The sequence below is a fragment of the Phaenicophaeus curvirostris genome, chromosome 33 (genome assembly GCF_032191515.1).
Source record: "Phaenicophaeus curvirostris isolate KB17595 chromosome 33, BPBGC_Pcur_1.0, whole genome shotgun sequence".
NCBI classification, from domain to species: Eukaryota; Metazoa; Chordata; class Aves; order Cuculiformes; family Cuculidae; genus Phaenicophaeus; species Phaenicophaeus curvirostris.
This window is the reverse complement of record NC_091424.1, coordinates 1833178-1856883: the sequence shown is the minus strand read 5'-3', so window position 1 is coordinate 1856883 and position 23706 is coordinate 1833178. Positions and strand designations below refer to the sequence as shown.

Below are 23706 nucleotides of genomic sequence, written 5' to 3'. Positions count from 1 at the left end.
CCCTTTTTCCCCTCAAACCTTCCCTTTTTTCCCTTTTTTCCCCTTTTTCCCCCTTTTCCCCCTCACACTTCCCTCTTTTCCCCAGGACCGCGCCCTCATCCGGCGCCTGGAGCGGGTCTGCCAGGCGGTGCTGTCGGGCCAGTGGCCTCCGGAAGATTCCGGAGGTTCCTCGGGAGGGGGGGGGTTCCCCGAAAACGCCGACCCCCCCCCTTCCTACAGCCGCTTGCGCCACCCGGAGAAGGAATTCACCGTCCAGATCAAAGACGTGAGTGGATTTCGGGGTGTCCCCCCCCCCCTTTCCAAGATATTTTGGGGGGGTTGAGGTGCCAAGAAGGAGAAACGCTGATTTTTGGGGTCCCCCCCCAGGAGGAGGGGCTCAAATTGACCTTCCAGAAGCACCGGTTGGTCCCCAACGGGGCCCCCCGGGAGCCCCCCCAGAAGAAGAACAGCAAGAAGTTGGTGGAGGTGGGTTTTGGGGTCCCTTTTCCCCTCCAAGTTGGGTTTTGGGGTTCCTTTTCCCCCCCAAGTTGGGTTTTGGGGTCCCTTTTCCCCCCCAGGTTGGGTTTTGGGGTCCCTTTTCCCCTCCAGGTTGGGTTTTGGGGTCCCTTTTCCCCCCCAGGTTGGGTTTTGGGGTCCCTTTCCCCCCCCAAGTTGAGTTTTGGGGTCCTTTTCCCCCCCCAGGTTGGGTTTTGGGGTCCCTTGTCCTGGATTTTGGGGTCCCCCCCTCTATTTTGAGGTCTCTTCCCACCCCAAATTGGGTTTTGGGGTCCCAAGTTGGGTTTTGGGGTCCCTTTTCCCCCCCAGGTTGGGTTTTGGGGTCCCTTTTCCCCCTCAAGTTGGGTTTTGGGGTCCCTTTTCCCCCCCAGGTTGGGTTTTGGGGTCCCTTTTCCCCCCCAGGTTGGGTTTTGGGGTCCCTTTTCCCCCTCCAAGTTGGGTTTTGGGGTCCCTTTTCCCCCTCCAAGTTGGGTTTTGGGGTCCCTTTTCCCCCTCAAGTTGGGTTTTGGGGTCCCTTTTCCCCCTCAACTTAGATTTTTGGGGTCCCCCCCTTAAATTTGGGGTCCTCTCCCCCCCCCCCAGCTGGAGCTGCGCTGCCTGGAGGGGCTGCGGGAGCCGGGGGGGGACCCCGAAAGCCAAGTGCACCCCGACTTCGCCCTGGAGCCTCGTTTCCTCCCGGTGAGACCCCCAAAAAATAATTTCCCCTCAAAACTTCCCTTTTTCTCCCTTTTCCCCCTCAAAACTTCCCTTTTTCCCCTTTTTCCCCTCAAAACTTCCCTTTTTCCCTTCAAAACTTCCCTTTTTCCCCCTTTTCCCCTCAAAACTTCCCTTTTTCCCCTTTTCCCCTCAAAACTTCCCTTTTTCTCCCTTTTCCCCTCAAAACTTCCCTTTTTCCCTTCAAAACTTCCCTTTTTCCCCCTTTTCCCCTCAAAACTTCCCTTTTTTCCCTTTTTCCCCTCAAAACTTCCCTTTTTCCCCTCAAAACTTCCCCTTTTTCCCCTCAAACCTTCCCTTTTTTCCCTTTTCCCCTCAAAACTTCCCTTTTTTCCCCTTTTTCCCCTCAAAACTTCCCTTTTTTCCCCTTTTCCCCCTCAAAACTTCCCTTTTTCTCCTTTTTCCCCTTCAAAACTTCCCTTTTTCCCCTTTTTCCCCTCAAAACTTCCCTTTTTCCCCCTTTTTCTCCTCAAAACTTCCCTTTTTCCCCTCAAAACTTCCCTTTTCTCCTTTTTTCCCCTCAAAACTTCCCTTTTTCCCCTTTTTCCCCTCAAAACTTCCCTCTTTCCCCTCAAAACTTCCCTTTTTTCCCTTTTTCCCCTCAAAACTTCCCTTTTTCCCCTCAAAACTTCCCTTTTTCCCCTTAAAACTTCCCTTTTTTCCTTTTTTCCCCTCAAAACTTCCCTTTTTTCCCCTCAAAACTTCCCTTTTTTCCCTTTTTCCCCTCAAAACTTCCCTTTTTTCCCCTCAAAACTTCCCTTTTTTTCCCTTTTCCCCTCAAAACTTCCCTTTTTTCCCCTTTTTCCCCTCAAAACTTCCCTTTTTCCCCTTTTTCCCCTCAAACATTCCCTTTTTTCCCCTTTTTCCCCTCAAAACTTCCCTTTTTTCCCCTTTTTCCCCTCAAAACTTCCCTTTTTCCCCTTTTTCCCCTCAAACCTTCCCTTTTTTCCCCTTTTTCCCCTCCAATTGTCTCTTTCCCCGTTTCCCTCAGGGGCCGCGCCGGGAGCACAAGTGGCACCGCAAGAAGGTATTTGCTGACCCCCCCCCGGCCGCCATTTTGTGCCCCTCCCCCTCCCCAGCCGCCATTTTGTGCCCCTCCCCCACCCCTAGGCCGCCATTTTGTGCCCCCTCCCTACCCCAGGCCGCCATTTTGTGCCCCTCCCCCCACTTTAAGCCCCTCCCCCACCCCAGGCCGCCATTTTGTGCCCCTCCCCACCCCTAGGCCGCCATTTTGTGCCCCCTCCCTACCCCCAGGCAGCCATTTTGTGCCCCTCCCCCACCCCAGACCCCTCTATTTAAGCCCCTCCCCCTCCCCAGCTGCCATTTTGTGCCCCTCCCCCCACTTTAAGCCCCTCCCCCTCCCAAACCCGCCATTTTAAGCCCCTCCCCCACCCCTCGGCCGCCATTTTGTGCCCCTCCGTCTCAGCCGCCATTTTGTTTGCCCCCCCCCCTCCCCAGCCCTTCCTCCCCTCCCCCCTCTCCAAGATGGCGTCACTGCTGGGTGGGGGAGGCGGCGGCCCCCCTCGCCCCGCCCCCCCCTTCCCGGAAGCGGAGCCGGACGCGGACCCGGAAGCGGCGCCGGACGTGCCCCTCCCCCTCCTGGCTTCGGATTCGGATTGAAGGGAGGGAAGGGGGGGGGGATCCTCCTCCCCCCCCTCACCCCCTCCCCCATCTCCCCCTCCCCCCCCTTCTAATTTATATAAATATGTAAATGAGGTCGAATCAAAGCGAGGCTGGGGGGGAGGGGCGGGGGGCGGGGCTTGAGGGGGAGGGGCAGGGGGAGGGACCGAAAAGGGGGTGGAAAGGGGGGGGGGGAAGGGGTTTTTTTAATAAAAAGGAGGTAAAACAGAGCAAAAATGGCGTCTGAGTGGGGGGGTGTTTAATTAGCCTCACGCTAATTAATAGGATGTTAATTAAGCCCCTCATGGGTCCTTTAATTAATCAAAAGCATCCGCCGCAGCCCCACGCTGCAATTAATCCCCTGCTCGTTGCCCCCCCATGCTAATTAAGCCCTCATTATCTCCATCTATTAATTAATCCCTCGTGAATCATCACCACCCATAAATGAAGCCCTTACTCATTAAGCTCTTCATTAATTAAGACCCCCCCAAGGGTTATTTCCCCCTTCAGCCACCCCCCTGTGTAATTTAAGCCCCATTCATTCTCCCCCACACTAATTAAGCCTGCATTAGTTAGCCCCAGCTGTTAATTAATCCCTCATTAATCCCCAGTGCTCGTTAATTAAGCCCTAACTCGCTAGCTTGTTCACTAATTACTGCCCCAAAGGATTATTTCCCTCAAGTTAACCCTCATTAAGTAGCTCCACACGCTAATTAACACCCCAGGAGTGACCCCCACCTCTTAATTAACCCCTAACCTTAATGAGCTGCCACCATTCACTAAACCCAACTCATTAACCCCTTTATTAATGACCCCCAGGCTCATTCCCCCCAGGCAATCGCCCCCAAAGCCCTTAATTAGCCCCAACCCAGTAATTAAAACGCCGTTATTAGCCCCGCCCGCTAATTAAAGCACCGTTAATTAGCCCCACCCGCTAATGAACGCCTCAGTAATCAACCTCGCTCATTAATTACCCCCCTCCCCGCGATCGCAATTAAACCCTCCCCAAGACGCGATGAATCACCTCATGAGCTCGTCACGTGACGGCGCCCCCCCGCCGCTTCCCGCCCGAACGGCCACGTGACTCCGCTTTCCCGCGCGTCACGTGACCCGTCGACCCGCGCGCTCCCCCTCCCTCCTCGTCACGTGACGCGACCCCCGGGCCCGCGCGCGCGCTCTCGCGTCACGTGACCCGCTGAGCCCCCGCGCTCCCCCGCCCCGTTGTTCACGTGACTCGACCCCGCGCGCTCCCCGTCGTCACGTGACCCCTCAGTCCGCGCGCTCTCTCCCCGCATCACGTGACCCCGACCCCGCGCTCCCCCTTCGTCACGTGACCCCTCGACCCGCGCGCTCCCTCCCCGCGTCACGTGACCACGAACCCCCGCTCCCTGACCCTCTGTCGTCACGTGACCCCTACACCCGCGCGCTCCCCCCCTCCCCCTCCGGTTCACGTGACCCCCTACCGCGCGCCCCGCCCCGCGTCACGTGACCCCTCAACCCGCGCGCTCCCCCTCCCTCTTTGCGTCACGTGACCACGAACCCGCGCTCCCCCTCCCTCTTTGCGTCACGTGACCACGAACCCGCGCTCCCCGTCTCCTCCCGCGTCACGTGACGCCTCAACCCGCGCGCTTCCCCCTCTCCGCATCACGTGACCCGGCTGAGCCCCCGCGCTCCCCCGCCCTCTCCGCGTCACGTGACCCCTAACGCGCGCACCCCTTCTGCTCTCTCGTCACTTGACTCCTTAACCCGCGCGCTCCCTCCCCGCGTCACGTGACCCCGAACCCGCGCTCCCCCTCTCCTCTCGCGTCACGTGACCACGAACCCGCGCTCCCCCCTCCGCGTCACGTGACCCCTTAACCCGCGCTCACCCTCTCCTCAATCGTCACGTGACTCCCCAACCCGCGCGCTCTCCCCCCGCGTCACGTGACCTCTCGACCCGCGCGCTCCACCTCTCCCCTCTGGTCACGTGACCCCCCCAACCCTCGCACTCCCCCCCTCCCTCTCCGGTTCACGTGACCCCGAACCCGCGCTCCCCCCCCTCTTCAATCGTCACGTGACTCCTTAACCCGCGCTCCCCCTCCCTGTCCGCGTCACGTGACCCCTTAACCCGCGCTCCCCTCCCTCCCCGCTCGTCACGTGACCCCCCCAACCCTCGCGCTCCCCCCTCCCTCTCCGGTTCACGTGACCCCGAACCCGCGCTCCCCCCCCCTCTTCAATCGTCACGTGACTCCTTAACCCGCGCTCCCCCTCCCTGTCCGCGTCACGTGACCCCTTAACCCGCGCTCCCCTCCCTCCCCCTCGTCACGTGATCCCCAACCCGCGCGCTCCCCCGCCCTCCTCCACGTCACGTGACGCCGAACCCGCGCTCCCCCTCTCAATCGTCACGTGACTCCTTACCCCGCGCGCTCCCACCCCCGCGTCACGTGACCTCTCGACCCGCGCGCTCCACCTCTCCCCTCTCGTCACGTGACCCCCCCAACCCGCGCGCTCCCCCCTCCCTCTCCGGTTCACGTGACCCCGAACCCGCGCTCCCCCGCCCTCCCCGCGTCACGTGACCACGAACCCGCGCTCCCCCCGTCGTCACGTGACCTCTCCACCGTCGCGCTCCCCCTCCCTCTCCGCGTCACGTGACCCCAGAACCCGCCCTCCTCCTCCCCTCCTCCACGTCACGTGACGCCGAACCCGCGCTCCCCTCTCCTCAATCGTCACGTGACTCCTTAACCCGCGCGCTCCCACCCCCGCGTCACGTGACCTCTCGACCCGCGCGCTCCACCTCTCCCCTCTCGTCACGTGACCCCCCAACCCGCGCGCTCCCCCCTCCCTCTCCGGTTCACGTGACCCCTTAACCCGCGCTCCCCCGCCCTCTCCGCGTCACGTGACCCCTTAACCCGCGCTCCCCCCTCCGCGTCACGTGACCCCTTAACCCGCGCTTCCCCTCCCTCCCCGCTCGTCACGTGACCCCGTAACCCGCGCTTCCCCTCCCTCCCCGCTCGTCACGTGACCCCGTAACCCGCGCTCCGCGTCTCACGTGACCCCTTAACCCGCGCTCCCCCGCCCGCTCCGCGTCACGTGACCCCTTAACCTGCGCTCCCTCTCCCTCCCCGCTCGTCACGTGATCCCCAACCCGCGCGCTCCCCCGCCCTCTCCGCGTCACGTGACCACGAACCCGCGCTCCCCCGTCGTCACGTGACTTCTTAACCCGCGCTCCCCCTCCCCGCTCGTCACGTGATCCCCAACCCGCGCGCTCCCCCCGCCCTCTCTGCGTCACGTGACCACGAACCTGCGCTCCCCCCGTCGTCACGTGACCCCTCCACCGTCGCGCTCCCCCTCCCTCTCCGCGTCACGTGACCCCTTAACCCGCGCTCCCCCCCCTCCGCGTCACGTGACCCCGTAACCCGCGCTCCCCCCTTCCGCTTCGTCACGTGATCCCCAACCCGCGCGCTCCCCCGCCCTCTCTGCGTCACGTGACCACGAACCCGCGCTCCCCCCCGTCGTCACGTGACCCCTCCACCGTCGCGCTCCCCCGCCCTCTCCGCGTCACGTGACCCCGAACCCGCGCTCCCCCCCATGCGCCACGTGACCCGCCCCGGCCACCACCCCCTCGTCACGTGACCCCGCCCCCCCGCCCCCCCCCCCGCCGCCGGTTCCCGCCTCTCCCCGCGCCACCGGAAGCGGAAGCGGCGCTGTGGGGTCGGCGCTTCCGGGGGAGCCGCGGCGCGGGGAGGAGGCGGAGGAGAAGAAGAAGAAGAGAAAGAAACAAAAGAAGAAGGAGGAGGAGGAGGAGGAAAAGAAGGAAGAGGCGGCGCGGGTCCCGCCGCGGGGGCCCCGGGGGCTCCTCATGGCGCTCAGCCTCGACCGCGACGCCTTCAACCGGCGCCTCCGGCGGCTCTACGGGAGCTGGCAGGTGGGGGAGGGGGCCGTGAGGGGAATCGGGGGGTTGGGGGGGGGTTGAAAGGGGTTTGATGAGGAAAATGGGGAGGTTTCTGAGGGAAATTGGGGGGTTAGAGAGGACGGGAGGGGTCGAAGGGGGTTTGTGAGGGGAATGGGGGGATTAGAGGGGAGGGGAGGGGGTCGAAGGGGGTTTGTGAGGGAAATGGGGGGGTTTGTGAGGGAAATTGGGGCTTTATGAGGGAAATTGGGGGGTTGGAGGGGAGGGGGTCGAAGGGGGTTTCTGAGGGAAATGGGGGATTAGAGAGGAGGGGAGGGAAATGGGGGGGTTTGTGAGGGAAATGGGGGGGTTTGTGAGGGAAATGGGGGGGTTTGTGGGGGAAATGGGGGGTTAGAGAGGAGGGGAGGGGGTCGAAGGGGGCTTGTGAGGGAAATTGGGGGGCTTGTGAGGGAAATTGGGGGGCTTGTGAGGGAAATTGGGGGGCTTGTGAGGGAAATGGGGGGTTTTATGAGGGAAATTGGGGGGTTAGAGGGGAGGGGAGGGGGTCGAAGGGGGTTTGTGAGGGAAATTGGGGGGTTGGAGAGGAGGGGAAGGGGTCGAAGGGGTTTTATGAGGGAAATTGGGGGTTTTATGAGGGAAATTGGGGGTTTTATGAGGGAAATTGGGGGTTTTATGAGGGAAATGGGGGGGGTTAGAGAGGAGGGGAGGGGGTCGAAGGGGGTTTGTGAGGGAAATGAGGGGGTTTCTGAGGGAAATTGGGGGTTTCTGAGGGAAATTGGGGGGTTAGAGGGGAGGGGAGGGGGTTGAAGGGGGTTTCTGAGGGAAATTGGGGGGTTTCTGAGGGAAATTGGGGGGTTTCTGAGGGAAATTGGGGGGTTTCTGAGGGAAATTGGGGGGTTTATGAGGGAAATTGGGGGGTTTATGAGGGAAATGGGGGGGTTAGAGAGGAGGGGAGGGGGTCGAAGGGGGTTTGTGAGGGAAATTGTGGGGTTTATGAGGGAAAAGGGGGGGTTAGAGAGGAGGGGAGGGGGTCGAAGGGGGTTTGTGAGGGAAATGGGGGGGTTTGTGAGGGAAATGGGGGGGTTTGTGAGGGAAATGGGGGGGTTTGTGAGGGAAATGGGGGGGTTTGTGAGGGAAATGGGGGGGTTTGTGAGGGAAATGGGGGGGTTTGTGAGGGAAATGGGGGGGTTTGTGAGGGAAATGGGGGGGTTTGTGAGGGAAATGGGGGGGTTTCTGAGGGAAATGGGGGGGTTTCTGAGGGAAATGGGGGGGTTTCTGAGGGAAATGGGGGGGTTAGAGGGGAGGGGAGGGGGTTGAAGGGGGTTTGTGAGGGAAATGGGGGGGTTGGAGAGGAGGGGAGGGGGTTGAAGGGGGTTTGTGAGGGAAATTGGGGGGTTTGTGAGGGAAATTGGGGGGTTTGTGAGGGAAATTGGGGGGTTTGTGAGGGAAATTGGGGGGTTTGTGAGGGAAATTGGGGGGTTAGAGAAGAGGGGAGGGGGTCGAAGGGGGTTTTTGGGGTTCTGGGGTGGGGAAACGGCTCTGAGTGACCCCCCCGTCACCCCTTTTCTTTCTCTTTTTCTCTTCTAGAAGGGGGAGGATGAACTGGGCTCCGTGGACGCCATCGTGGTGGCCGTGGGGGTGGACGAGGAGATCGTCTACGCCAAATCCACCGCCCTGCAGGTGGGGGGGACGGAGGTTTTGGGGCGTTTCTACTCATTTTGAGGGGTCCTCAACGTAGAAATGGGGTCCCACCACCTTTAAGTTGGGTTCCTCCATCTTTAAGTTGGATCTCACCACCTTTAGATTGAGTTTTAAGACTTTTAGGAGGCCCTGGTAGCCATTTTGAGGGGAAAAACCTGGATTTTAGGGCCGTTCCCACCAGTTTTGAGGGTTCCTCGACGTAGAAATGGAGTCCCACCACCTTTAAGTTGGGTTCTTCCACCTTTAAGGTGGGTTCCACTACCTTCAAGTTGGGTCTCATCACCTTTAGATTGAGTTTTAAGACTTTTAGGAGGTCCTGGCAGCCATTTTGAGAGGAAAAACCTGGATTTTAGGGCCATTCCCACCAGTTTTGAGGTTTCTGGACGTAGAAATGGAGTCCCACCACCTTTAAGTTGGGTTCCTCCATCTTTAAGTTGGATCTCACCACCTTTAGATTGAATTTTAAGACTTTTAGGAGGTCCTGGCAGCCATTTTGAGGGGAAAAACCTGGATATTAGGGCCGTTCCCACCAGTTTTGAGGGTTCCTCGACGTAGAAATGGAGTCCCACCACCTTCAAGTTGGGTTCCACCATCTTGAAGCTGGATCCCATGGCGTTAGGACCTCGTTTTCTCCTCTTCCACCCCCCAGACGTGGCTCTTCGGCTACGAGCTGACCGACACCATCATGGTTTTCTGCGAGGAGAAGATCCTCTTCATGGCCAGCAAGAAGAAGGTGGAGTTCCTGAAGCAGGTGGCGCACGGGAAAGGGGGAGAGGGCAGCAACGGAGTCCCCGCCATCACCCTCCTCGTCAGGGAGAAGGTGAGGACCTCGCCGAGGAGGAGATGGAGATGGAGGAGATGGAGATGGAGGAGGAGGAGGAGGAGATGGAGGAGGAGGAGGAGGAGATGGAGGAGGAGGAGGAGATGGAGGAGGAGGAGATGGAGGAGGAGGAGATGGAGGAGGAGGAGGAGATGGAGGAGGAGGAGGAGATGGAGGAGGAGGAGGAGATGGAGGAGGAGGAGGAGATGGAGGAGGAGGAGGAGATGGAGGAGGAGGAGGAGATGGAGGAGGAGGAGGAGATGGAGGAGGAGGAGGAGATGGAGGAGGAGGAGGAGATGGAGGAGGAGGAGGAGATGGAGGAGGAGGAGGAGATGGAGGAGGAGGAGGAGATGGAGGAGGAGGAGGAGATGGAGGAGGAGGAGGAGATGGAGGAGGAGATGGAGGAGGAGATGGAGGAGGAGATGGAGGAGGAGGAGGAGATGGAGGAGGAGGAGGAGATGGAGGAGGAGGAGGAGATGGAGGAGGAGATGGAGGAGGAGGAGGAGATGGAGGAGGAGGAGGAGATGGAGATGGAGGAGGAGATGGAGATGGAGGAGGAGGAGATGGAGATGGAGGAGGAGGAGATGGAGATGGAGGAGGAGGAGATGGAGATGGAGACAAAGCAAGAGGAGGTGGAGATTAAGAGGAGAAGGTGGAGCTGGAGGTGGAAATGGAGGAGGAGATGGAGACAAAGAGGAGGAGGAGATGGAGGTTAAGAGAAGGTGGAGGAGAAGGAGATGGAGGAGGAGAAGGAGATGGAGACAAAGATGAGATGGAGGAGGAGAAGGAGATGGAGACAAAGAGGAGGAGGTGGAGATGAAGTGGAGAAGGTGGAGGAGATGGAGAAGCTGGAGCTGGAGATGGAGGAGGAGGAGATGGAGGAGGAAGAGGAGACAAAGAGGAGGAGGAGGTGGAGATGAAGAGGAGGAGGTGGAGATGAAGAGGAGAAGGTGGAGAAGGTAGAGCTGGTGATGGAAATGGAGAAGGAGAAGGAGATGGAGGAGGAGCTGGAGACAAAGAGGAGGATGAGGAGGAGATGGGGACAAGGAGGAGATGGAGACAAAGAGGAAATGGAGGAGGTGGGGATGGAGGAGGAGATGGAGACAAAGAAGAGGAGGAGATGGAGGAGGAGGAGGTGGAGATGGAGAGAAGAAGGTGGAGCTGGAGATGGAGATGGAGGAGGAGGAGATGGAGACAAAGAGGAGGAGGAGGTGGAGATGAAGAGAAGAAGATGGAGGTGGAGCTGGAAATGGAGATGGAGACAAAGAGGAGGAGATGGAGGTTAAGAGGAGAAGATGGAGGTGGAGATGGAGGAGGTGGAGGAGGAGACAAAGAGGAGGAGGAGGTGGAGATGGAGGAGGAGGAGGTGGAGACGAGGTGGAGATGGAGGAGGTAGAGGAGGAGAAGATGGAGATGGAGACAAAGAGCAGATGGAGATGAGGAGGAGAGGGAGATGGAGGAGGTGGAGATGAAGTGGAGAAGGTGGAGGAGATGGAGAAGCTGGAGGAGGAGGAGGAGATGGTGATGGAGAAGTCCTCATCTTCCTTTTCCCTTCGTCGGCCGCAGACGGAGAGCAACCAGGCCAACTTCTCGAAGCTGCTGGAGGCCCTTCGGGGCAGCCGGGCCGGCAAGCGCCTGGGCGTCTTCCCCAAGGACAAGTTCCCCGGGGACTTCATGAAGAGCTGGAGCGACTCCCTCAGCAAGGAGCCCTTCGAGAAGGTCCGCGGGGACCTCCGGGTGGGACTCCAGGTGGCTTTGGAAGGACCAGAAGCTTCGAAACGGCTTCCATCTTGCTCTAGGTGGACATCAGCGCGGCCGTGGCCTACGCCATGGCGGCCAAGGAGGACGGCGAGGTCAACCTCATGAGGAAAGCGGCCGCCATCACCTCCGAGGTCTTCTCCAAGTTCTTCAAGGAGCGCGTGATGGAGATCGTGGACGCCGATGAGGTTTGGAGGGTCTCGAGGGGGTTTTGGAGGGTCTCGAGGGGGGTTTGGAGGGTCTCGAGGGGGTTTGGAGGGTCTCGAGGGGGTTTGGAGGGTCTCGAGGGGGTTTTGGAGGGTCTCGAGGGGGTTTTGGAGGGTCTCGAGGGAGTTTGGAGGGTCTCGAGGGGGTTTTGAGAAGGTTTTGGAGGGTCTCGAGGGGGTTTTGGAGGGTCTCAAAGAGGGTTTGGAGGGTCTCGAGGAGGTTTTGAGGGATTTTAGGAGGTTTTGGAGGGTCTCGAGGGGAGTTTGAGGAGAAAATGTGAGGATTTGGGGGAGTTTGAGGAGAAAGAATTCCAAAATTAGCCGATTTTTCTGTAGAAAAGTCCCCAATTGGCCAATTTCTCTCAAAAAATTGTAGAATTGGCTCCTTTTTCTCAAAAAAAATCCAGAATTTTTCAATTTGTTTCCATAAAATTCCAAAATTTTCCAATTTCTCTCCAAAAATTTCCAAAAGGAGCCAATTTCTCTCCAGAAAAGCCCCCAAGTGGCCAATTTTGGGGTAAAAATTCCCTAATTGGCCCCTTTTTCTTAAAAAAAACCCCAAATTTTCTAATTTCTCTCCAAAAAATTCCAAAATGAGCCAGTTTCTCATGAGAAAATTCCAACATTGGTCAATTTCTCTCCAAAAAATTCCAACCTTGGCCACTTTTTCTCCAAAAAATTCCCGAATTGGCCCCTTTTTCTTGAAAAAATCTCAAAATCAGCCAATTTCTCTCCTAAAAATTCCAAATTTGGTCCATTTTTTTGGTCAAAATTCTCCAATTGGCTGATTTTCCTCCAAAAAACTCCAAGATCTTCCAATTTCTCTCCAAAAATTTCCAAAAGGAGCCACTTTCTCTCCAGAAAAGCCACAATTGACTGATTTTTTGTGTAAAAATCGGGTCTCGAGGGGGTTTTGGAGGGTCTCGAGGGGGTTTTGGAGGGTCTCGAGGGGGTTTGGAGGGTCTCGAGGGGGTTTGGAGGGTCTCGAGGGGGTTTGGAGGGTCTCGAGGGGGTTTGGAGGGTCTCGAGGGGGTTTTGGAGGGTCTCGAGGGGGTTTGGAGGGTCTCGAGGGGGTTTGGAGGGTCTCGAGGGGGGTTTGAGGGTCTCGAGGGGGTTTTGGAGGGTCTCGAGGGGGTTTGGAGGGTCTCGAGGGGGTTTGGAGGGTCTCGAGGGGGTTTTGGAGGGTCTCGAGGGGGTTTTGGAGGGTCTCGAGGGGGTTTTGGAGGGTCTCGAGGGGGTTTTGGAGGGTCTCGAGGGGGTTTTGGAGGGTCTCGAGGAGGTTTCGAGGAGGTTCTGGTGGGTTTCGAGGAGGTTCTGGTGGGTTTCGAGGAGGTTCTGGTGGGTTTCGAGGAGGTTTTGGAGGGTCTCGAGGAGGTTTTGGTGGTTTTGAGGGATCTGGGGTGGGTTTTTCGCGCAGAAAGTGCGGCACAGCAAGTTGGCGGAGGCGGTGGAAAAAGCCATCGAGGAGAAGAAGTTCCTGGCCGGGGCGGATCCGTCGGCCGTGGAGATGTGCTACCCGCCCATCATCCAGAGCGGAGGGAACTACAACCTCAAGTTCAGCGTCGTCAGGTGGGCTCCGAGGGGAAAATGGGGGGTTGGAGGGGAAAATGGTGGAATTTGAGGAGAAAATGGTTTAATTTGAGGAGAAAATGGTGGAATTTGAGGGGAAAATGGTGGAATTTGAGGGGAAAATGGTGGAATTTGAGGGGAAAATGGTGGAATTTGAGGAGTTTGAGGGGAGTTTGAGGAGAAAATGTGGAGATTTGGAGGGAAAAAGGTGGAGTTTGAGGGGAAAAGGTGGAGTTTGAGGGGAAAATGGTGGAATTTGAGGAGAAAATGGGAAGATTTGGAGAGAAAAAGGTGGAATTTGAGGAGAAAATGAAGATTTGGAGGGGAAAATGGGGGAGTTTGAGGGGAAAATGGGGGAGTTTGAGGGGAAAATGGGGGAGTTTGAGGGGAAAATGGGGGAGTTTGAGGGGAAAATGGGGGAGTTTGAGGGGAAAATGGTGGAATTTGAGGAGAAAATGGTGGAATTTGAGGAGAAAATGGTGGAATTTGAGGAGTTTGAGGGGAGTTTGAGGAGAAAACGTGAAGATTTGGAGGGAAAAAGGGGGAGTTTGAGGGGAAAAGGTGGAGTTTGAGGGGAAAATGGTGGAATTTGAGGAGAAAATGGGAAGGTTTGGAGAGAAAAAGGTGGAATTTGAGGAGAAAATGAAGATTTGGAGGGGAAAATGGGGGAGTTTGAGGGGAAAATGGTGGAATTTGAGGAGAAAATGGTGGAATTTGAGGAGTTTGAGGGGAGTTTGAGGAGGAAAAGTGAAGGTTTGGAGGGGAAAAAGTGGAATTTGAGGAGAAAATGTGAAGATTTGAGGAGTTTGGGGGGAGTTTGAGGGGAAAATGTGAAGATTTGGAGCAAAAAAGGTGGAGTTTGAGGGGAAAAAGGTGGAATTTGAGGAGTTTGAGGGGAGTTGGAGGAGAAAAAGTGAAGATTTGGAGGGAAGAAGGGGGAGTTTGAGGGGCAAAAGGTGGAATTTGAGGAGAAAATGGTGGAATTTGAGGAGTTTGAGTGGAGTTTGAGGAGAAAATGTGAAGATTTGGAGGGATTTGAGGAGTGTGGGGGGGAGTTTGAGGAGAAAAACTGAAGATTTGGAGGGAAAAGGGGAGTTTGAGGGGCAAAGGTGAAGATTTGGAGGGAAAAATTGGAATTTGAGGAGAAAACGTGAAGATTTGGAGGGAATAAGGGGGAGTTTGAGGAGAAAAAGGTGGAATTTGAGGAGAAAAAGGTGGAATTTGAGGGGAAAAAGGTGGAATTTGAGGGGAAAAAGGTGGAATTTGAGGGGAAAAAGGTGGAATTTGAGGGGAAAAAGGTGGAATTTGAGGAGTTTGGGGGGAGTTTGAGGAGAAAAAGTGAAGATTTGGAGGGAATAAGGTGGAGTTTGAGGGGAAAATGGTGGAATTTGAGGAATTTTATTGGAGTTGGAGGAGAAAAACTGAAGATTTGGAGGGAATAAGGGGGAGTTTGAGGAGAAAAAGTGGAGTTTGAGGAGAAAACGTGAAGATTTGGAGGGAAAAAGGGGGAGTTTGAGGGGGAAATGGTGGAATTTGAGGAGAAAATGGTGGAATTATTTGAGGAGTGTGGGGGGAGTTTGAGGAGAAAATGGGAAGATTTGGAGGGAATAAGGGGGAGTTTGAGGGGAAAAGGGGAGTTTGAGGGGAGTTTGAGGAGAAAAAGTGGAGTTTGAGGAGAAAATGTGGAGATTTGGAGGGAACAAGGTGGAATTTGAGAGGAAAAAGGTGGAATTTGAGGAGTTTGAGTGGAATTTGAGGAGAAAATGTGAAGATTTGGAGGGATTTGAGGAGTGTGGGGGGGAGTTTGAGGAGAAAATGGGAAGATTTGGAGGGAAAAAGGGGGGGTTGGAGGGGAAAAAGTGGGGTTGGAGGGGAAAATGGGGGAGTTTGAGGGGAAGAGGGGGAGTTTGAGGGGAAAAGGGGGAGTTTGAGGGGAATTTGAGGATTTTCTCTGCAGAAATGTCCACAATTGGCAAATTTTTCTTGTAAAAAATCCAAAATTTTCCAATTTATCTCCAAAAAATTCCAAAATTGCCTAATTTTTCTCCAAAAACTTCCAGCATTGGCCAATTTCTCTGCATTAAATTCCCAAATTGGCCAATTTCGCTCCATAAAATTCCAAAATTAGCCAATTTCTCTGTAGAAAGTTCCAATATTGGTCAATTTCTCTCCATTAAATTCAAAAATTGGCCAATTTCTCACCAAAAAATTCCAACATTGGCGACTTTTTCTCCAAAAAAATTCCCAAATCGGCCAATTTCTCTCCAAAAAACTCCAAAATTGGCCAATTTTTTTGGTAAAAATGGCACAATTGGCCGCTTTTTCTCCAAAAAAATCCAAAATTTTCTGATTTCTTTCAAAAAAATCCAAAATTGGCCACTTTTTATCTAAAAAATTCCAACATTAGCCAATTTCTCTCCTTAAAATTCCCCCATTGACCAATTTCTCTCCAAAAAACTTCAAAATTGGCCATTTTTTTGTAAAAATTCCACAATTGGCCACTTTTTCTCAAAAAAAATCCAAAATTTTCCAATTTCTCTCCAAAAATTTCCAAAATTAGCCAATTTCTCTCCATAAAATTGCAAAATGAGCCAATTTCTCTCCAGAAAAGTCCACAATTGACCGATTTTTTGTGTAAAAATTCCCAAATTGGCCGATTTTTCATGTAAAAATTCCCAAATTGGCCAATATTTCATGTAAAAATTCCCAAATTGGTTGATTTTTCATGTAAAAATTCCCAAATTGGTTGATTTTTCATGTAAAAATTCCCAGATTGATTGATTTTTTTGTGTAAAAATTCCCAAATTGGCCGATTTTTCATGTAAAAATTCCTAAATTGATTGATTTTTCATGTAAAAATTCCCAAATTGATTTTTCATGTAAAAATTCCCCAATTGGCTGATTTTTGTGTAAAAATTCCCAAATTGATTGATTTTTCGTGTAAAAATTCCCAAATTGATTGTTTTTTCATGTAAAAATTCCCAAATTGGTTGATTTTTTGTGTAAAAATTCCCAAATTGCCTGATTTTTCATATAAAAATTCCCAAATTGGCCGATTTTTCATGTAAAAATTCCCCAATTGGCTGATTTTTGTGTAAAATTTCCCAGATTGATTGATTTTTTTGTATAAAAATTCCCAAATTGGCTGATTTTTCATGTAAAAATTCCCAAATTGATTGATTTTTTTGTGTAAAAATTCCCAATTTGGTTGATTTTTCGTGTAAAAATTCCCAAATTGGCCGATTTTTCATGTAAAAATTCCCAAATTGATTGATTTTTCATGTAAAAATTCCCAAATTGATTAATTTTTCATGTAAAAATTCCCAAATTGATTGTTTTTTCATGTAAAAATTCCCAAATTGCCCAGTTTTTCATGTAAAAATTCCCAAATTGATTGTTTTTCTGTGTAAAAATTCCCAATTTGGTTGATTTTTTGTGTAAAAATTCCCCAATTGATTGATTTTTCATGTAAAAATTCCCAAATTGCCCAATTTTTCATGTAAAAATTCCCAAATTGCCCAATTTTTCATGTAAAAATTCCCAAATTGATTGATTTTTCATGTAAAAATTCCCAAATTGGTTTATTTTTCATGTAAAAATTCCCAAATTGATTGATTTTTCATGTAAAAATTCCCAAATTGATTTTTCATGTAAAAATTCCCCAATTGGCTGATTTTTGTGTAAAAATTCCCAGATTGATTGATTTTTTTTGTATAAAAATTCCCAAATTGGCCGATTTTTCATGTAAAAATTCTGAATTGGTTGATTTTTCATGTAAAAATTCCCAAATTGATTGTTTTTTCATGTAAAAATTCCCCAATTGGCCCATTTTTCATGTAAAAATTCCCAAATTTATTGATTTTTCGTGTAAAAATTCCCCAATTGATTGATTTTTAATGTAAAAATTCCCAAATTGATTGATTTTTAATGTAAAAATTCCCAATTTGGTTGATTTTTCATGTAAAAATTCCCAAATTGATTGTTTTTTCATGTAAAAATTCCCCAATTGCACGATTTTTCATGTAAAAATTCCCAAATTGATTGATTTTTCATGTAAAAATTCCCAAATTGATTGATTTTTCATGTAAAAATTCCCAATTTGGCTGATTTTTGTGTAAAAATTCCCAAATTGATTAATTTTTTGTGTAAAAATTCCCAAATTGGTTGATTTTTTGTGTCAAAATTCCCGAATTGATTGATTTTTCATGTCAAAATTCCCGGATTTTCCGCTTTCTGTCCGTGCAATCGCAGCGACAAGAACCACATGCACTTCGGGGCCATCACGTGCGCCATGGGCATCCGCTACAAGTCCTACTGCTCCAACCTGGTGAGGACCCTGCTGGTGGACCCGCCCCAGGAGATGCAGGAGCACTACGCCTTCCTCCTCCAGCTCCAGGACGAGCTCCTCAAGGAGATGCGGCACGGTGAGAGTCCGCGGCTCCCGCGCCGAAAACGCGGAAATTTGGAAGGAAAAAGGGGGAATTTGGAGGAGAAAATTGAAAATTTGGAGGAGAAAATGGAAAATTTGGAGGGAAGGGGGTGAAATTGGAGGAGAAAATTGAAAATTTGGAGGGAATGGAGTGGAATTGGAGGAGAAAATTGAAAATTTGGAGGAGAAAATTGAAAATTTGGAGGGAATAAGGAGGAATTGGAGGAGAAAATTGAAAATTTGGAGGAGAAAATTGAAAATTTGGAGGGAATGGGGTGGAATTGGAGGAGAAAATTGAAAATTTGGAGGGAATAAGGAGGAATTGGAGGAGAAAATTGAAAATTTGGAGGGAATAAGGAGGAATTCGAGGAGAAAATTGAAAATTTGGAGGGAATAAGGAGGAATTTGAGGAGAAAATTGAAAATTTGGAGGGAATAAGGAGGAATTGGAGGAGAAAATTGAAAATTTGGAGGGAATAAGGAGGAATTGGAGGAGAAAATTGAAAATTTGGAGGGAATAAGGTGGAATTTGAGGAGTATGAGGGGAATTTGAGGAGCAAATGTGAAGATTTGGAGGGAATAAGGTGGAATTTGAGGAGTTTGAATGGAATTTGAGGAGAAAATGTGAAAATTTGGAGGGAATAAAGTGGAATTTGAGGAGTTTGAGGGGAATTTGAGGAGTTTGAGGGGAATTTGAGGAGTTTTGGGGGAATTTGAGGAGTTTTGGGGGAATTTGAGGGAAATTTGGAGGGAATTTGAGGGAAATTTGGAGGGAATTTGAGGGAAATTTGGAGGGAATTAGGGGGAATTTGAGGAGTTTGGGGGGAATTTAAGGAGAAAAAGTGAAGATTTGGAGGGAATAAGGGGGAATTTGAGGCTTTTAGGTAGAATTTTGGGGCCTCGAGGCGGAAATTTGGTGCCTCGAGGTGGATTTTTGGGGGCTCGGAGGTGGAAATTGGGGATTTTGGGTTGGAAATTGGGGATTTTGGGTTGGAAATTGGGGATTTTGGGTTGGAAATTGGGGATTTTGGGTTGGAAATTGGGGATTTTCGGTGGAATTTGAGCTTTTTCGGTGGAATTTGAGCTTTTTGGGTGGAATTTCAGCCTTTTTGTGTGGAATTTCAGAATTTTTAGTGAAATTTCAGCCTTTTTAAGTGGAATTTCAGAATTTTTAGTAGAATTTGAGGACAATCTTGAGCTCCTTGCAGGCACCAAGCTCTGCGACGTCTACGGGGCCGTCATGGACCTGGTCAAGAAGCAAAAACCCGAGTTGCTGAGCAAAATCACCAAGAATTTGGGGTGAGAAATTGCGATTTCGGGGGCTCGGGGGGAGAAATTCCAGGAGGAATTTGCGGCTTTTCCTCACGGCGCCTCCTCCCCAGCTTCGCCATGGGCATCGAGTTCCGCGAGGGCTCCCTCGTCATCAACAGCAAGAACCAGCAGCGCCTCAAGAAGGGTGAGGAGCAACCCCAAAATTCTGCTTTTTCCCCCCCAAATTCTGCTTTTTCCCCCCCAAATTCTGCTTTTTCCCCCCCAAATTCTGCTTTTTCCCCCCCAAATTCTGCTTTTTCCCCCCCAAATTCTGCTTTTTCCTCCCCAAATTCTGCTTTTTCCCCCAAAATTTGGCCTCTTTCCCCCAGAATTTCAAATTCTCGTTTTCTCCCCCCGAATTTTTTTCTTTTCTCCCCCCAAAATTTTTTTCTTTTCTCCCCCAAAAATTTTGCATTTTCTCCCCCCAAAATTTCTTTTTTTCTCTCCCAAAATTTCACCTTTTCTCCCCCAAAATTTCACCTTTTCTCCCCCCAAAATTCTTTTCTTTTCTCCCCCCAAAATTCTGCTTTTCCCCCCAAAATTCTGCTTTTTCCCCCCAAAATTTGACCTTCCCCCCCAAAATTTGGCCTCTTTCCCCCAGAATTTCAAATTCTCATTTTCTCCCCCTGAATTTTTTTCTTTTCTCCCCCCAAAATTTTTTTTTTTCTCCCCCCAAAATTTCACCTTTTCTCCCCCAAAATTTCACCTTTTCTCCCCCAAAATTTCACCTTTTCTCCCCCCAAAATTCTTTTTTCTCCCCCCAAAATTCTTTTCTCCCCCCAAAATTCTTTTCTTTTCTCCCCCCAAAATTCTTTTCTTTTCTCCCCCCAAAATTTGGCCTCTTTCCCCCCAAAATTTGGCCTCTTTCCCCCAGAATTTCAAATTCTCGTTTTCTCCCCCCAAAATTTTTTTTTCTCCCCCAAAAATTTTGCATTTTCTCCCCCCAAAATTTCTTTTTTCTCTCCCAAAAATTTCACCTTTTCTCCCCCCAAAATTATTTTCTTTTTTCCCCCCCAAATTCCCCTTTTTCCCCCCCAAATTCCCCTTTTTCCCCCCCAAAATTCCCTTTTTCCCCCCAAATTCCACTTTTTCCCCCCCAAAATTTCTCCTTTTCCTCAAAAATTTTCTCCTTCCACCCCAAAATTTCCCATTTTCCCCCTAAAATTCCACATTTTCACCCCAAATTCCCTGGTTTTCTCCCTAAATTTCATCCTGGAACCCCCAAATTGGTCTTTTTCCCCCCAAAATTGAGCTTTTTCCTCCAAAATTCCCCATTCTCACTTAAAATTTTGTCCCAGAATTTCTAAATTATCTTTTTCTACCTTGAGTTTCATCCTGACACTCAAAATTCTCCTTTTCTCCTCCAAAATTCCCCATTTTCACCTCAAATTTGCGGTTTTCACTCCAAAATTCTCCATTTTCACCTCAAATTTCTAATTTTCACCCCAAAATTCCCCTTTTTCACCCCAAATTTCTGATTTTCATCCAAAATTTCATCCTACCGCCCCAGAATTTCTCTTTTTCCTCAAAAATTTCCTCCTACCACCCCAAAATTTCTCTTTTTCCTCAAAAATTTCATCCTATCACCCCAAAATTGCTTTTTCTCCCCCAAAATTTCCTCCAACCACCCCAAAATTTCTCTTTTTCCTCAAAAATTTTATCCTATCACCCCAAAATTGCTTTTTCTCCCCCAAAATTTTCTCCTACCACCCCAAAATTTCTTTTTCCTCAAAAAATTTCTCCTACCACCCCAAATTTGCTCTTTTTCCCAAAAAGTTTCCTCCTACCACCCCAAAATTTCTCCTTTTCCTCAAAAATTTCCTCCTACCCCCCCAAATTGGTCTTTTTCCCCAAAAAATTGGTCTTTTTCCCCAAAAAATTTCACCCCACCACCCAAAATTCCTTTTTTCTCCTTCAAAATTCTCCTTTTTTACTCTAAATTTTTTCTTACCACCTAAAATTCTGGGGCTTTTTCCTTTTTCATTTTTTTTTTTTCTAAATTTTCCTTTTCTCCCCCCAAATTTTCCTTTTTCCCCCCCAAATTCCATCTTGGCCCCCAAAATTCTCATTTTTCCCTCCCAAATTTTCATTTTTTCCTCCAAAATTTCATCTTGGCCCCCAAAATTCTCGTTTTTTCCTCCCAAATTCCATCTTGGCCCCCAAAATTCTCATTTTCTCCTCCCAAATTTTCATTTTCTCCTCCAAAATTTCATCTTGGCCCCCAAAATTCTTGGTTTTCCCTCCCAAATTTTCATTTTCTCCCCACAAATTTCATCTTGGCCCCCAAAATTCTCATTTTTTCCTCCCAAATTTTCATTTTTTCCTCCAAAATTTCATCTTGGCCCCCAAAATTCTTGGTTTTTCCTCCCAAATTTTCATTTTCTCCCCCCAAATTTTCATTTTTCTCCCCCCAAATTTTCATTTTTCTCCCCCCAAATTTTCATTTTTCCCCCCCAAATTTTCATTTTTCCCCTCCAAATTTTCATTTCCCCCCCCCCCAAATTCCATCTTGGCCCCCAAAACTCTCATTTTTCCCTCCGAAATTTTCATTTTTTCCTCCAAAATTTCATTTTTTCCTCCAAAATTTCATTTTTTCCTCCAAAATTTCATTTTTTCCTCCAAAATTTCATTTTTTCCTCCAAAATTTCATCTTGGCCCCCAAAATTCTCATTTTCTCCTCCCAAATTTTCATTTTTTCCTCCAAAATTTCATTTTTTCCCCCAAATTCTCATTTCTTCCCCAAAATTTTTGGTTTTTCCCCCAAAATCCTCTTTTTTTTCCTCCTGCAGGGATGGTTTTCAGCGTCAACGTGGGCTTCTCCGACCTCCCCAACAAGGAAGGGAAGAAGCCCGAGGAGAGAACTTACGCCATGTTCATCGGAGACACCGTCCTGGTGGACGAGGTGGGACCTCTGGGACCTCCTGGAGAACCTCTAGGACCTCTTGGTCCTCCTGGAGAAGCTCTGGGGCCTCCTGGACCTCTAGGATCCTCCTGGAGAACCTCTAGGACCTCTTGGTCCTCCTGGAGAAGCTCTGGGTCCTCCTGGACCTCTAGGATCCTCCTGGAGAAGCTCTGGGTCCTCCTGGACCTCTAGGATCCTCCTGGAGAACCTCTGGGGCCTCCTGGAGAACCTCTAGGACCTCCTGGAGAACCTCTAGGACCTCCTGGAGAACCTCTAGGACCTCCTGGAGAACCTCTAGGACCTCCTGGAGAACCTCTAGGACCTCCTGGAGAACCTCTAGGACCTCCTGGAGAACCTCTAGGACCTCCTGGAGAACCTCTGGGTCCTCCTGGAGAACCTCTAGGATCTCAGGGACCTCCCGGAGAAGCTCCAGGACCTCCAGGAAACCCAAAATCTCCATTTTTCTCCTCAAAATCCCACCCCACCTCTTAATTTTGCAGGAAGGTCCGGCCGTCGTCCTCACTTCCGTGAAGAAGAAGGTGAAGAACGTCGGCATCTTCCTCAAGGTGAGCTGGAAAATTCCAAGGGAAATGGATTTTGAGGGAAAATTCCTCAAAATTTGGGGGAAATTCTTCAAATTTTGGGAAAATTCCTCAAAATTTGGGGGAAATTCCTCAATATTTGGGGGAAATTCCTCAAAACTTGGGGGAAAATCTTCAAAATTTGGGGGAAATTCCTCAAAATTTGGGGGAAATTCCTAAAATTTGGGGAAATTCCTCAAAATTTGGGGGAAATTCCTCAAATTTTGGGGGAAATTCCTCAAATTTTGGGGGAAATTCCTCAAAGTTGGGGGGAAATTCCTCAAAGTTGGGGGGAAATTCCTCAAAGTTGGGGGGAAATTCCTCAAAGTTGGGGGGAAATTCCTCAAAGTTTGGGGAAAAGTCTCAAAATTTGGGGAAAATCCTCAAAATTTGGGGAAAATCCTCAAAGTTTGGGGAAAATCCTCAAAGTTTGGGGGAAAATCCTCAAAGTTTGGGGGAAAATCCTCAAAGTTTGGGGGAAAATCTTCAAAATTTGGGGAAAATTCTTCAAATTTGGGGAAAATTCCTCAAAATTTGGGGAAAATTCCTCAAAATTTGGGGAAAATTCCTCAAAATTTGGGGAAAATTCTTCAAAATTTGTGGAAAATTCTTCAAAATTTGGGGAAAATTCTTCAAAATTTGGGGAAAATTCTTAAAATTTGGGGAAATTCCTCAAATTTGGGGAAAATTCCTCGGCTTTGGGCCTCGCGGACCTTTCAAATTCCTCGTTTTTGTGGGTTTTGGCTCCGGAAAAATGAAGAACGAGGACGAGGAGGAGGAAGAAGCGGAGAAGGACGAAGCCGAAGATCTTCTGGGACGCAGCTCCCGGGCGGCTCTGCTCACCGAGAGGACGCGGGTCAGGGAACTGGGGGCAAATTCCTGGGATTGGGGGGCAAATTCCTGGGATTTGGGGTCAATTTGAGGGATTTGGGGTCAAATTTCTGGGATTTGGGGTGAAATTTCTGGGATTTGGCGTCAAATTTCTGGGATTTGGGGTCAATTTGGGGGATTTGGGGTCAAATTTCTGGGACTTGGGGTCAAATTTCTGGGATTTTTGGTGGGTTTGAGGGATTTGGGGTGAAATTTCTGGGATTTGGGGTGAAATTTCTGGGATTTGGGGTGAAGTTTCTGGGATTTGGGGTCCAATTTGAGGGATTTTTGGTGGATTTGAGGATTTTGGGTGAAATTTGTGGGATTTTTGGATCAAATTTCTGGTATTTGGGGTGAAATTTCTGGGGTTTGGGGTCAAATTTCTGGGATTTTTGGTGGGTTTGAGAGATTTTGGGTCAAATTTCTGGGATTTTGGGTGAAATTTCTGGGATTTTTGGTCGGTTTGAGGGGTTTGGGGTCAAATTTCTGCATTTTGGTGGGTTTGAGGGATTTTGGGTCAAATTTCTGGGATTTTGGGTCAAATTTCTGGGATTTTGGGGCAATTTCTGGGATTTTGGGTGAAATTTCTGGGATTTTTGGTCAGTTTGAGGGGCTTGGGGTCAATTTGAGGGATTTTGGGTCAAATTTCTGGGATTTTGGGGCAATTTCTGGGATTTTGGGTGAAATTTCTGGGATTTTTGGTCGGTTTGAGGGGTTTGGGGTCAAATTTCTGCATTTTTGGTGGGTTTGAGGGATTTCGGGTCAAATTTCTGGGATTTTGGGTGAAATTTTTGGGATTTGGGGTCAAATTTCTGGGGTTTGGGGTGGATTTGAGGGATTTG

At 50.2% G+C, this 23706-nt stretch overlaps 2 protein-coding genes across 4 annotated transcripts in view; both read left to right on the top strand.

Annotated features, from left to right (window-relative positions):
• Positions 1-2936, top strand: part of CHD8 (chromodomain helicase DNA binding protein 8) — a 74593-nt gene extending 71657 nt beyond the window's left edge. For all 3 annotated transcript variants that reach the window (XM_069879140.1, XM_069879139.1, XM_069879141.1), the window contains 5 exons: positions 86-265; positions 367-465; positions 1078-1173; positions 2201-2236; positions 2668-2936. In XM_069879140.1, the coding sequence (XP_069735241.1) occupies positions 86-265; positions 367-465; positions 1078-1173; positions 2201-2236; positions 2668-2829 (573 nt within the window). In that variant the 3' untranslated portion in view covers positions 2830-2936. The remainder of the gene's footprint in view (positions 1-85; positions 266-366; positions 466-1077; positions 1174-2200; positions 2237-2667) is intronic.
• A 3599-nt stretch (positions 2937-6535) lies between these two features.
• Positions 6536-23706, top strand: part of SUPT16H (SPT16 homolog, facilitates chromatin remodeling subunit) — a 40956-nt gene continuing 23785 nt past the window's right edge. Inside the window, exons 1-12 of the mRNA XM_069879144.1 lie at positions 6536-6733; positions 8306-8398; positions 9069-9239; positions 10806-10958; positions 11039-11185; positions 12621-12772; positions 17024-17196; positions 18409-18499; positions 18583-18656; positions 21301-21413; positions 21914-21979; positions 22755-22850. Coding sequence (XP_069735245.1) covers positions 6668-6733; positions 8306-8398; positions 9069-9239; positions 10806-10958; positions 11039-11185; positions 12621-12772; positions 17024-17196; positions 18409-18499; positions 18583-18656; positions 21301-21413; positions 21914-21979; positions 22755-22850 — 1395 coding nt within the window. The 5' untranslated portion in view covers positions 6536-6667. The remainder of the gene's footprint in view (positions 6734-8305; positions 8399-9068; positions 9240-10805; positions 10959-11038; positions 11186-12620; positions 12773-17023; positions 17197-18408; positions 18500-18582; positions 18657-21300; positions 21414-21913; positions 21980-22754; positions 22851-23706) is intronic.